General features: G+C 46.8%; 1 protein-coding gene; it reads right to left on the bottom strand.

The window, feature by feature from the left end:
- Positions 1-8,079: 8,079 nt before the first annotated feature.
- Positions 8,080-14,083, bottom strand: GSTUM_00006716001 (uncharacterized protein). XM_002838884.2 has 11 exons: positions 13,984-14,083; positions 13,610-13,930; positions 13,255-13,542; positions 12,841-13,192; positions 12,216-12,777; positions 11,778-12,164; positions 11,618-11,693; positions 10,865-11,561; positions 10,289-10,806; positions 9,987-10,235; positions 8,080-9,930 (listed from the first exon to the last, which is right to left on the bottom strand). Exons 2-11 carry the CDS (start codon positions 13,775-13,777, stop codon positions 8,389-8,391), a joined length of 4,839 nt encoding a protein of 1,612 aa, XP_002838930.1. The 5' UTR covers positions 13,778-13,930; positions 13,984-14,083; the 3' UTR covers positions 8,080-8,388.
- Positions 14,084-14,294: the final 211 nt, after the last annotated feature.

Raw genomic sequence — 14,294 nt, 5'->3', positions numbered from 1 at the left:
ATAATAATCCCACATCACCCACCACCATTTTTTCTCACCCTTCACGTTCGGCGCTGTGAATCTGTATTCGAACACTGCCAATAGGAATTAGCCCTTGAACGCTAAATATTTCCTTACCCCCCCGCGCTTTCTTTTCAATTTCTTTTATAGGGTATAGGAGGGCGAAGAGGGGTTCCCTCTCACCGTCAAACCGATTCCTCCCAGTTTTTCGAAGAAAATCTTCTTTACTCCCCTTGAATGGTATACTCCTCGGATAACTCCCGACTCCATCGGAAGGGTACAACTCCATTTCCAGGAGCTTCTGGCGGTTATACTCCGACTGCTGTTGTTCATGGGGTGGGTAATTGACTTTCTCTTTCAGCGGACCCTTGCTGACCACACGTTCCTTGGGCGTCATCCGGCCCGACCTTGCCTCGCGACGAAACGCGGGAGGAGAGAACCTTGTTAGCTGGGGCCCCGACTGCGACTGCAATTGTAGCGACGGTGGCGGTGGCGGTGGAGGAGGGGGAGGAGGAAAAAATAGAGAAGTTGGTGGTTCGGTGTCCGGCTCAACCTTTATGACAAGTGGTTGTACGTGAGCTTTCAAAAGCTTTTTGGTTTTTTCAGTAGGTAAGGGTGCCCGAGACATGCCTTTTGGGGAACCGGTCTATCCTCCTTGCTTTTTACTCTTCCTTCTTTCTTTTTTTGGATATGGGAAAACTCCGAGGTCGTCGTTGCTTCTCGGACCGAGTGACGATATGTGATACTCGAGTAGTAAGTTGCGTATGTGGTCGACAGGTAGCAAGTTCTCGTGTGAGAGATCACTTCCCCTCTCCAAAGCGAGGGGATAAACGGGCAGGGAAAGGGGTTTTTGTAGCCACTATTACTCCCCCCCTAACTTAGCAATCGATGGAACAAAAATGGGAAAAGGGTTTGAAAAGCAAAAGATTAACTCAATATACCGATGGTAAGTTTCGGGGCGATTCGAGATGTTTCCAAAAAGCGGATTGTATGCAGCTATTTATTTATTGGCTCGACCGGTTTTTGTTATTTTTTATTTATTTTTTTGTTGCCGATTTATCTAGTGAGATGAGGAAAGGGAGGAAGGGAGGGAGGGAGATGGGAGGGAGGGAAGGAGGGAAGGGTTCGTTTTGGTGAACTGTTTCCCGGGAGGGGAGGGGAGGAAAGAGAAAACCGTGAAATAAATCGTTATCGAGATGATTGCTGCACTGGTCCTCTGCTATTCTTCCTCTCCTTGACTACTAGAATGTCCCTTGGCTTCTTCGCCTCTCCACTTTCTGTTGGTGATCTAAAGTTCTTATGCTGAGCGTGTGTCTGTGCACCTTTATACCTTCACTTTCGAGGTGGAGGATGTATGTAAAGCAAAGTCAACGACACCCCACAAAGCCGACCGAACTTGGATCAGACCCCACGAGATCTTCTCCGCCCCGATTAGCGAGAGTGAAGGCGAGGAAAAGCAAGTGAAAGATATGTCGATAGTGAAAGAGATTTTCTTTCTTATTTTATTTTTCTTCAACAGGATAGACGGAGCACTGGGGTCACCATGTCGGTGAGTGCACGCATAAGCCGTATTAGCCTTTGTCTAGAAATGAACTAACTCCAGTTCTTCTTACTCTGGGGTCCTTCTATTCTTGTTATTCCACGAGTTGTTCTCCTTTCTTTCACTTCTTTTTTGTCCTGTAAATGTGGAGAATAATGGGCTTCTCTATGGCGAGAAGTGAAAGAGATGACGTTTTAGAATATTCTAGGAAACGGAACAAGCGGTTTTTCCTTCTCCTTTCCTTTCCTCTTTCTTTTTAGTTGGGTGGTAGAGAGAGAGATGACAGAACAACCTTCTAAAGGATCGCGGTTCGGGTATCCGAACCAAGCACACTCCCAAAATCCAAGGTAGAAGGCACCATGTGCTTATTTTAGATTAGATGGAGATGAGGGGGGGATAGGGGGATAGGGGAAAAAAAGAGGGAATGCGAGAGAAAGGGAGGGAGGGGGGAATGGGGAAGCGGATAGCCTTGATAATACCTATCAGCACAGACCAGGGACCCGAAATTTCCTGACGAATTGGCAAAACTACGAGTGAAGCAAAGCAGGGAGAAAGAGGGGCACACAGGCCATCCATCAAAATTATCAAAAAAAGAGGTGGGAGAAGTACCCAATGGCACATCTTCCACACCAATAGGAAAAAAATAAATATTTAATCGGGCTCGAGGGGATTCGACAGCAACTGGGAGCCAGCCGATGGTGAGTGCATGGAAGTTTAGTTTGCTTCCATTGTCTTTCTTTTTTCCTTTCTTTTTCCTTTTCCTTCTTTTTTACTTATTCATACGTTGCTTGCTTGCTGGGCCCCGTCAAAGAGAAGGAGAAGAAGGAGAAGGAGCAGCAAGTAGAGGGGGGGGAAGAGCATCCGATTTGTGTCATACCTCGTGCAGCATGCGCAATGCCGTTGAAAGGGTGAGTGGCGGTGATTTTGTGGTAAACCTGGGAAAGGCATATAGCGGGCCACTTGGGTGAGGGGTGACGGACAGTGCTGTGGGTTCATATGCAGGGAGAACAAACCTGGATGATCTTTTTGTTCCAGAAACCATGCAGGTATCCCTTTTGGTGTTCCTGATGTTCGATGATATGGGCACTTTGTGTGCACATACCACCGTGCATCGTTTGAATTGTCTTTGATTTATTTATTCTCATTCCATTTCTATCCCTCTTGCTCCACTCCACACCTGTCATGCTTCGGACACACACCACGAGGATATATGTCAACTGCAACCAGGACCATTTAAATGGGAATGAGTAATAAAAAACGGAGAAAACAAAACAAAACACGTGAGCGGAGGGTGCACTGACGCAGTCGAGCGAGTGTTTGTGTCACTATCCCGAGGGAAATACTGGAGCTTTACCGCACGCACGGTAGGGACGATGCATCTGAGATCGAAGCCCTACGAACCGCCTCAGCGAAGATCCGCTGCAAAGTATCACAGTGGTAAGTCGCACCCATTGAGAGATGTGCTATCCGCATCTCGTTCTGTGCAACCAACAACCTTCAGTGCGACACATCCAGCCTACCCCAATAACTTGGTCTGATCGAGCACCCATGGCAAGAGACAGGAAAGGAACTCACGAGGTGAATGAGATGACACCATCAGGGACAAGGGGAGAGATCAAGAAGGGGAACACTTGACTAACCACCTCTCGAACACAAGACAAGAACAACGGCAACAAGCAAGCAATCCCTCAAAGGAGCCCCCGCAAAACACCTGCATGATCGACGTTGCATATGTAGCTTACTCACGGTATCGTACTCCTTGGCAAAGGTCTTCAATCGGTTATTCTTCCTCCCTTCCTCCCCACACCGTGGGAGATAAAAAGGCCAATGGGTGAGCGATCCCGAGATGCCAACCCGTCAATAACACAGCTACGTGCAGCGGGTAAGAGATGTTTCCGTGAAAAAAAATCTCGACGGGTCTGGACATTTCCGACGGGGGCGTCGTCAGTGTCAAAGATCGGTAGCTTGGGCGGTTTGTCACATTGTTCTACGTCCGAGGTTGATGTGCTAGGGGTCGAGTATATAAGGAACTTGCTTCGTCACATGGCGGAGAATGGGGATGAAGGATGAAGGATGGGATCACGAGCCTCGCTGGTGTGCTGTGTTCTAGGGTGAAGGCTATTAGGGGCTAGAAGGATGGTAAAGTAGAGGTTTGCGGAGAGGAAGATGAAGGAATTAGTATGATGTGGGCTTGAATGTACGATCTTGTATCATCAAGTAGGGCGGTATATGAGTACAAGGTATCCAATAGCTAGTCTGCCAAGTTACATCTAAGCACTGACAAATTCTCCGCCCCCGACCGCTTCCTTCTTTCCCGCCCACTCAAGCAAGATGAACGTATGTACGGCATCCTGTCAAATTCCGGTGCTTTGTACCTATATTACAAAGTCTATCGCCGACTATGATTCCCCCACTTTAGGTAAACCGATGCCGTGGGGAGGCGCACATTTCCCTACTTATCATAGGCAAAAGGTTGTTCGTGAATCTGCTTAGTCAGATATCTCACACTTTCACCAATACAGGTATCATATCATACTGTTTGTATCATAATGACTAGCCTAATAAGTTGTATCATACCAACGACCGAGACAAAATGCTTCATCAACGCTACTGCTATCAAATGAGGCTAACTGCTACTCAAAGTGTGATAAACGGTACGCTACACGCCAAAATGAGGAAGATTTACTGGTTTTCACCCCAGCTAGCCCGCATGGGCTAAACAATTCGCCTTGTATCATAATTCCAGCTTTTTTTTTTTCTCTGTAATGCTATCGGCCGCAAAAAATATTAGAAAACCTAGAGCTGCCTCTTGAGGATATGAGATAATGATATATTTCTAACCACTTCGGATAATTACCTTATCTTATTACTCTACTCAGGTTTCCCGACAATTTGACCGGCCTCTCCCTGCCCTTGCCCGATTGTGCTCTGGTTCCTCCCCCCGGGTGCACAAGTGGGGGGGGGGAGGTGTAACGATGGTGGGACGAAAAGCAAAGCGGAACAATAGTGGATAAGTGATAGCTCGATAGATCGATTGAATGTTTAATTGATTGGGTATGCTATAGGAATTGAGAAGCTCCGAAAGCTGGGCACAATCAATAGCGAAGGCCGGGATCACAATGTGCCGGGGAGGAACGCAGCAATACCGATCCTACTCCCGCGAATCCGGACCTGGAACTGGGGGATGATGCTCAACGGTAAAGGTTAGGATAAAACACGAGTGAGAGTGTGTGTCCTGAATTGCCGGATCAATCTGGTTATCATACTCCTTCCTTTCCCTCCATGAACCCGAGATGGTAATACCCTCTTCAATCTGACCCAGTGTGTCGCCCATCTTGAGAGAGATCCGAGCTCGAAAGGTGGTCAATCATGCCCCAACGCCTTACCATTCTCCCTCCCCACCCGGATTCCTAGGTTTGATCGGTTGACTTGGTAATATTTGGAACTGGTGATTGGAGGTTCGCTCGCGGCCAGATTGGTCTCGCGGCCTCCACCTCCCAAATCCTCTGAAAATGGAAAACCTCGGGGATCGAGAGAAAGCATAAAACTACTATATTTAATTACGGTCCGACAGAGAAGAAAAAAAAAACCCTGAATACAGTCAGTCAGGAGAGGGGAAAAAAAAACTCAGGGGGCCAATTCAAAGGTAAAGCTGCCGGGATAGATCTTGGGATCATCATAGACTGCTGTCCAGCTCCCTGCCCATCCATATGCGCTAGTTCTATCATACCATATATTTTTAAACCCGCTCTTCCCATGACACTTCGGGCACTCTATAGCACCAATGGCGTCGTCAACAGGGCATTTTTTAAACAATTTCTGGGAGAGAGTTAGAGCCAATGCAGCCACGGGGGTTATCTCGGCATCAGCGGGCTTCGGCACAGGTTGCCCGACACAATGACCCGATTATCGCCTGGGGGCCGCCAGGCTTTGGAGGCAGGAAACAGCATGTTCTGGGCCGATCCGGGATCTTTGGAATGGTGGCTGGACCGATGGGACTGTCGATATTCAGGCCACTTGGGATCTCTGAGAATTCACGACACATGACTCTCCACACCTGCAACAAAGAACGGAGCGCTCATACATAAGACCGGAAACAAAAACGATCCACATATTTGCTACCTTGTAAACACGCAAAGCTGGGGACACGATACTACTCCACTCATGGTTGTGATGTGTTTCTCCTTGTTCCTGAAGCTCCGCCAAGTCTTGGGGTCCAATGTTTTGTGTTCCTCCATTGATTTTAGTTAGTCTCAATCGCCCATTTCTGTGATGTAAACATCTTTCCGCACGGACAACTCGCACAAAATGTGATACAGAAAGCAACTGACTAACTTACGATACAACGAGTAGGGTGCAGGGCAGTCGGTCTTTGGTTGAGTGCTACTAAGTATATGTATGATAAGGAGATGATTGGCCACTTTCATGATTCAGATAGGTGGTGGCTGGGGTTATTACGATGCTGTTAACCACAGGATATCTTGTGCTGTACATTTACTACTGGAACCCAAACTCCCGGGGAGTGAACAGCTAAAGCACAATCTCGAGCTGGAATCTTACTATACAAGCCCACCCCGACAGACCGAGTCAGTGGGCTAAAGGAACCTCCGGCGAACGAACCCTCTACGACCCATCCCTCAAGGAATGAAGGATATGGGAAGGGGGCGAAAAAAATTGACGATCCGAAACGGATTTTAACCGTCGATCTCGTCATGAGCGTATGTGTTCTCGGTACTAGTGACGCGCCTTACCATCTTAGCCGTGGGAGCTGACGATACAGTCAAGGTATAAAATGTGTCCACGAAATGCTGAACCATTGGTCTTACATGAGTTCCGAAAAAAGGCGAGCCTCTCTGCCCCATCTCTCGACAAAACGGTTATCAGGTAGACTAGATGGATCGTCAGTGAGCACATCAAACTCATCTGAGCCTCTCACCCCTCAGAAGGCCTTCCACCAGTAAGTATCTGTGCTCGACTCGTGATCTATTGTATTTAGCCAACCGCTCCCAAAAACTCCTCAAATCAGAACTTGCGATACCGCTCGTTGGGCGCCATATATATTTTCTTCCATATTCTCCCCTTGCGGTCTGAGTCTTAATAGGGACGGCAGTGGAGGACCGATCGTGCAGCGGTGGATAGAAGACTAAGTGAATATTTGGGGGACGGTAGCAGTGCGTGGACAAGCATGAGAGGTAAGGTAAAACAACTTCGTTTGTCTCTACTCTCTAAACTATCAGTAAAGACAGCAGTATAAGTAAAGCATAAACAATAAATCCTGATCCCTCCATGGATCATCGGGTCTTGTGCCCTCCTCTATAAACCGTGCCCCGGAGCTTTTCAAGCCTCTTTCATCCTCCAAGTTTTCCCCCAAATTTAGACTCAGCTATAATTTACGGAATACGGGTGGGCACTCACACAGAAGATGATATTCTCATCAAGGTTCGCCGCCCTGATCTATTCAACATGTTACTAGTTTATATGATACCTAATATCTCCACAAAACCATGTTTCTATACAAGCAATGTGCTTGGAGGGCGCCCCTTATACCTGTACCCCAAGTTCTCTTACTGTACTCCTTGGAAGCGAGTTTTCCCTTCATTCTGCATACCACGATCTCAATTGCCTTTTGGAAAGTGATCAACCGACGGTGGATAATAGAGATGAGAAAAGACAAAAACGTAAACGAAGTTGTTACGCTCCACTGGAAACTTTACAGCTCCCCTTGTGGTTGATATCGACATTATTCCACCCCCCTCCCCACCTCAACACACTCAACCACAAGCCATCACTCGCCAGATCAGTGGAGGGGAAAAAAAAGTAATTAGACCCAAGGGTGGATTGACGAAAAATAAGCAACAAGGCTAAATCCCTCCCTCGCCTCATACCATGTCATATCATACTTGATTTATTTAATGGCAGATGAACTCCATGATAAAAAATACCAACAGTATCATACTCTAATCTAGGCTTCTTACCTGTAGGGGGGCAACTTGTTGATTATGCGCCCGCGCTGCTCCATTTCTCAATTCCTTGCTTCCGAAGCTCCACACTTGCATTTTTATTAGCATGGTAGCCTGCAGCCCGCTACCGGACCACATAGCCCAGTAGACATCACAAAACCCATTTTCTCTCACGGCAAGCAATAATACGGAAGTTTGCGAGAGGATCTTAACAGGTGAGATACGAGAGACGGAAGGAAAGTATCAACAGGGTATGATATCACCAGAAAATTCTAGAGTCGGGTCCGAACCATTTTTATGCCCTGTAACATTGTGTCAGTTTGAGGGGAACAAAGCGACTGCTCACCGCGTATTTGGCAAGAACCAACACCACCGGCACAGCCCCGCTTTTTAAAAGATTGAAAAAAAAGGGGGGGAGGGCGCCTGAGTTGTCGAGGGTGAGACGGACTGAACGCTGTTTTCCTCATCGTGGGGTCAAGGGTGACACTACAGAGACAAGTGGAAACAGTTAAGCTACAGTGTTATACCACAAAGTCATTTATCCCCCTCGCTTCTAGCCTCGATTGAACGATAATGAGATGACATACGATTATAATAATATTAATAATGCGCAACGAATTACTCAATAAGAATGAGAGTAACCATGTAATAAACTTTGCAGAACGCATAACAATAAAAATCCCTTCTCATGTTCTATGGGCAAGAAAGGGCTGTTTACTCTCTCCACAAAAGTCTATGCTACATAAAAATGTTCAAAGGCACCGCTTTTCACCCCTTCATAATCCCCAAACCTTCTTTTCCTGAACTCTCACATAAATGCGCCGGTCACCCCCATCCAGCCCCCCAAGGAAAATAAGTAAAAAGAAAAGTAGAACATTACAAGATAGACTAATCGGAATCCCCACCATAATCCTCAGATCCTTCATCGTCATCGTCATCGTCATCCTCTTCATCAGAAGAAGGCTCAATTCTGTAATTTGTAGGTTTCCGAGCCCTTACAGCCCTCCCACGAGGTTCTGGTTCGGCTGCTTTCGGGGCTGGTTTAGCTGAAGGTTTGGTTGCGGCTTTAGAAGTCTTAGACGAAGGTTTAGAGTAGAGTTCTTGATCGTCGGAATCCAGAAGTTCGTCCGCCATCTTGTCCACATCCATATCATCCTCATCCTCAGACAAGACAAACGGTTTCTTGGCCCCGGCTTTTGGCGCCGCTTTTGCAGCGGGCTTCTTGGGCTCTGGAGCCTTCTTCGGCGCAGCCCTCGCTGGTGGTGCGGCCTTCTTTGCCGGGGCTTTCTTGACAGGTTTAGGGATGTCGTCATCATCCGAGTCCGAGTTTTCAGACTCGTTGCCGGCGCCCTTGCTGAGACTAAGTGGGATCTTCGAAACTCCCTTCGGGGCCACCTTCTTAGCGGCTGCACCTTTCAAGGCTGTGCCAGATGCCTTCTTTGCAGAATCCCTAAACAAAGGCCTACCGGTGTCACTACCTTGACTCCCGATACCCTTAACAAGAACACTGACATCCCCGAGACCATTCTCCCCGTCGGAGTCATCTGAGCCAGCAATATCTAGAATTGAAGGCTTTCTTGCCGCTGCTCGTTTTGGCTTTGCCGCAGCGGTCCTCAAGGGTGGAGGGTCTGAGACATCCAGGTCAAAAATAGAATCATCCGCAGCAACCGGTTTGGCTTTGGGAGCAGTTTTAGCAGCGGCCCTGGCTTTCGGAGCAGTTTTCGCCACAGCTTTCTTTGCAAGAACCTCCTTCTCAGATTCAGCCTCAGATTCATCTTCTGCAGGCTTCTTGGCCAGCGCCGCCTTAGCCTTCAGTCTCTTAGAGGGTTTCTCATCCAATGAAAGCAATTCCTCTTCACTATCCCCTGCGGGGTCTGGCTGAGGCTTTCGATCCGATGATGATTCCACGCCGGCATTTGTTGCTTTAATAGGAGGTTTCGCGGAGGGCGCTAGTTTAGATCCTCGGTTGAGCATGTCGAAATCTGAATCACTCAGGTCACCGATTACCACTGCTTCTTTTTTCACAGCTCGTGCGATAGGTCCCCTGTCGGGGGCTTTCTCCGGAGGTTGATCGATGGACTTGAATCCCAGTATAGTCTGCTTCTTGGCCTCTGTATTGACCTTCGCAGCCGCTGGCTTTCTCTTTGGTTTTGAAGCTTCGAAATCCGATTCGTCACTGCCAGCGGCTTTCTTCTTCCCCTTGGCAATCTTTGCGCCGTACTTGCCATTCTTCTTGCGTTTGACTACGGTGCCTTGCTCTTTTTTGTCTTCTTCCAGCTGTATCCTCCATTCTTCGATAAAGGCATCCAACTCAGTATTCCACAAATCTTTCGGAGACTTCTTGATGAGTTCATCGACCTCGAGCTCTTTGTCAGCGACATCCTGAAGTAGCTTCTGGACCTTTTCATGCGTCAAAGACCAGATGGCCATCTGATCAGGGAACCGTTAGCATGCACAAATATACCACAGAATGATGCAGTACGAACCCCCAATAGATAGTTGTAACCATCCCCGACAGTTGAATCTTCTTCTTCAACAGTGTCCTCAGTCTCGCCAGCCTTCTGAGCTTCAGCCTTATTGGAAATTTTATCAAACTTCTTCTTTACAAGGTCCTCGATAATCTCTGAACGCTTACGCCCTGAGACTGCCAGCTCCTTCTTGATGATCATTTGGACGAAGCGAGCCTGATTAGTGTACTTCATCAATTGTTTGCTCATCTCTTTAAGCATATTATCCTATAAACATATTAGCAATAGAACTGATCAAGAGGGGTAACGGTTCGTAATACCTTGCGCTCCTGGTAATACTTCAAACGAATATAATAAAACTCCTTCAGAATATCATTGACCGAAGCGTACTTATTAATTCTTCCCTCAGGATCAAAAGCCACAAGGTTGCTGGTTGCTATAGTTTTCGTAAGCTTAAATCTGTTCACAAGCCCCTCCGCCAACGCCTCCTGCATATGCTTTTCGGACTCCATGGTAATAATAAAATGGACCCGTCGAGGAGAGTTGTAATCAACGTAATCTTTGACGAATGATTTCTCTCCCTTGATGATTTCTTCGAGTTTTTCTTTGAACTCTTGAGTCCACATCTTGATAGGTAATTCCCGAACTTCGCAAGTAACACCATCAATCTGATTGATAACCCCAGAGAATTTGAATTTGTCCACAGCGACCTGCTCGACCTTGCCTGCCCAATCGCGATACCATGGAGTCATTGGTTCTAGTTCCTCGTTGTTCATCAAACGCCTGATGTTGGCAACCACATCTTCCGGATTGTAATTTGGTATAGTGGTACTCCACCCTATTACTCGTGTAAGCAACGCCAATAATGCTAGATGTAGATGCTACTTCAAACATACCTGTGCCAATACCATCGGCTCCGTTGATCAAAACCAAAGGAACAACAGGGGCGTACCACATAGGCTCAATTTTCTTGTCATCGTCCAGATTATACGTCAACAGGGGATCATCGGTAGCTGGGAATAACTTCCTGGCAAAAGGTGACAATAGGGTATAAATATATCGAGGGCTGGCTGCATCCTTTCCACCATCAAGACGGGTACCGAAAGACCCTTCGGGCTCCAAGAGATTGACATTGTTGCTTCCAACAAATGTTTGCGCCATACCAGTAATTGTCACTTGGAGAGAGCTTTCACCATGCTGGTAGGCTGTACACTCGGAAACGAATCCAGACAATTCCGAAACTTTGAGCTGTTTTGTAAGCTTTCTCTTGAAACAAGCAAAGAGAATTTTGCGTTGACCAGGTTTAAGGCCGTCCACAACCGAGGGAATGGACCGGATGTTGTCCGCCATACTGAAGAGGATCAGCTCTTTATTAACGAACTCCGGATATGAAATCTTATCGATGGAGTGATCAAGGTAAGTTCCAGGCTTGTAGAGTCGGAGCCATTCTTTCCGCTCATCCGCCTTCTTCTTGGAAAATGCGAGTTCGATCAGTCGCTGGCCTTCCGCCTCCATCACGTGGAACTCCTTGACATGTCTCTCCAGATCTGAAAAGTATAATTTTGCATCCCGTTCACCCGAGGTGCCCAAACCCTAGTGATGATTTTAGCATACATACGCTACTCTCCAGGTGTTAGAGAAAAACTCACCTTGTAGTACTTATGTTCCCATCCCTTTTCAGCGTTGTTCTCTTTCCAATACTCATACTCCGGCATGGTAAAGAAACTAATCTCCTTTGTTGGCTTTTTGACACCACCCTTGAACACCTTCACAATAGGTGTGATAAATTCGATCAGAAAGTTGGGCAACTTGAGCAAACTAGGGAATTGAGTCTCGAAGAAGTTGATAAGTAATCCTTTGATATGACTTCCGTCATAATCCTGATCCGTCATGATCATGAGATGACCATATCTCAACTCTTTCCTTGATTCGTAAACCTTCTTATGTTGCAGCCCCAGAATCTGTTTAATGTTTTGAATTTCCGCATTCTTCATTATTTGGTCATGAGAGGCGTCTCGAACATTAAGAAGTTTTCCGCGCAAGGGGAAAACGCCAAACCTGTCCCGCCCATCGATTGCAGATATACCAGCAACAGCAAGTGATCTGGCTGAATCTCCTTCAGTCAGAATAAGCACGCATTCTTGGGAGTCCTTGGTTCCAGCTCTATTGGCATCGATAAGTTTCGGATTATTGATTCTAGAAACCGTCAGCACACTCGTAGCCGCCAAGTAATATCCTAAGACTCACCTAGAGCGTCTCGACCCATCCGTTTTTTTCAATTGTTTATCAGCCTTCATATTGGCATAGTCGATGATGTTCGAGATAACTGGAGTATTCTTCAAAATATTTTTAATGAACGTGTCGCTCAATGCACATTTGCTACCAAACGCACCAGCTCTAGTAGTTAGCTGTTCCTTGGTTTGCGAGGTGAATGCTGGATTCTCGATCAAGCAGTTGACGAATATGAAGAAATGATTGCGCATCTGAGCGTTTTTGACAGCGGCTCCAGATTTGTTCTGCTTCTTTAGAGCTCCCTGGAGGTGGGTACAAAGTTGATCTGCAATGTAATTCACATGGGTTCCTCCGGATGTCGTAGCGATACTATTGACAAATGATACCTGTTGGAAGTTACCACCGCTAGCAGCGAAGGCTACCTCCCAGCGATCGTTCACGACTTCCCAAGTAATCACAAGTTTTTCTTCGCAACCAGCTTCTTCATGTAGTGCATTGACATACATCTCACAGTACTTCCTGAAGTTCAGCTTTATCCGCTCCCCGTTCAAGAAGACTTTTACGTCTTTTACAGAAGCTGAGGCCAATTGTCAGCATGAAACATTCCGCATTCTTCATTCTTCAAGAAAACCGAGCTTACCAGCCATATCGTAAACCCTTCTCTTGACAAGAGCTTCGAAATCATCATCCATCTCCTCCATGTGAAACTTGGCAAGGTCGGGTTTGAATGTAATCTTCGTAAACTGCTCTCCCTTGGGGTTCGCGGTGATTTTCGCCTTTCCCATCTTGCCCATGTTGTCCGTCCAGGTCTGCTTGTACTTTTGCTTGGTATTCTTATCGCCAGTCTCAACCGTGAATTCAGTACTGAAGATATTACAGAGCTTTGCACCATAGCCATTACGACCACCGGTAACCTTTTTCTCGTCATCGTCATAGTTGGAAGAGGTAAGAAGGTGGCCAAAGATCAACTCGGGAACATAAACTTTCTCCTTCTATTCAGTTGTAAGTAAAAGATGCCCTAACCTAAGATGAAACAATCAGACAGATGACTTACCGAGTGTATCTCAATCGGAATACCTCTCCCGTTATTATAAACGGAAATTGTATTGGTCGCTTTGTCAACAGTAACCTTGAGAGTGTCCATCTTAGGGTCACGAATTTTATTGTCCGCCGCATTGACCAAAATTTCGTCGAAAATCTTATACAGGCCAGGAACCATAGTAACGGGCTTCCAAACCATCGAAGTCGTACCCGAGTCGAAAACCCACATGTGTCGCTCTGATCGTTCCACAGACCCGACGTAAGTATCGGGACGTTTGAGGATATGCTCCAATTGAGTAAGCTGTGACGAGAGCGATTAGCCCAAACTGCTCACTTTAGTAGATAGGAGCCTCGGGAATGAGTTGAACCTTTTGGTACGCATCCGCAAAGCTCTTCTTTTCCTTTGAAGAACCTGATCCTTCCCCAAAGTCATCATCATCCCCATCTAACTCTGATTCGTTTTGCTTAGACTGGAGCGGCTTTGCCGAAGTTTTCGCCCTCTTAGGGGCAGGTGCCTTCTTTTGTTGCTTTGCCATCGGTGGTGTATCCGCTAGGTTACCGTCATCTTCATCGTCAGATGGAACAGCGCGCTTCTTTGAGGTTGCTTTCGGTTTGGCTGCTGCAGTAGTCTTTTTGGGTGCTGCAGTTTTTTTGGGCGCTGCGGCTTTCTTTGCCGCAGGCTTCCTCTTCTATGGTAAAAAAACTCTTAGCATACGAGTAATGCGGGCCATGGAAGACTTACCACAGGCTCCGGTGAGAAGCCGCCATCGCTGCCTTCATCACTAAAGTGTGACGAGACCTCGTCGTCGTCACTGTGCATAATTGTTGATGTTGAGCGAGATTGTTCGAGTGTCTGCAAGGCTCAGGAGTGGTGAATGAAAAACAGTTGATCGAAGAATGCGGTTGGCCGCTAGACACTCAGTGTCTCCGTAGTTAAGATAAAGAAGTGAAAGGATCTGTGTTCTTTCGATCTCCTTTCCCTTCTAGTGCTAGGGTTAATATTTTGATCGTTGTTGATTCCTGTGAACTGAAAGGTTGAAGGGGTTCAGGAGG

The sequence above is a fragment of the Tuber melanosporum genome (genome assembly GCF_000151645.1).
Source record: "Tuber melanosporum whole genome shotgun sequence assembly, scaffold_29, strain Mel28".
Lineage (NCBI taxonomy): Eukaryota > Fungi > Ascomycota > Pezizomycetes > Pezizales > Tuberaceae > Tuber > Tuber melanosporum.
This window is presented reverse-complemented; position numbering and strand designations above follow the sequence as displayed.

Bases quoted from the DNA above. Each gene is read 5' to 3' on its own strand.
- GSTUM_00006716001 (XM_002838884.2), bottom strand. From the start codon at position 13,777: ATGGCAAAGCAACAAAAGAAGGCACCTGCCCCTAAGAGGGCGAAAACT. The intron at 13,193-13,254 runs GTAAGTCATCTG...ACAACTGAATAG, and splicing joins TTCCGATTGAGATACACTCG to AAGGAGAAAGTTTATGTTCC. The intron at 10,236-10,288 runs GTATTACGAACC...ATATGTTTATAG, and splicing joins AGTATTACCAGGAGCGCAAG to GATAATATGCTTAAAGAGAT.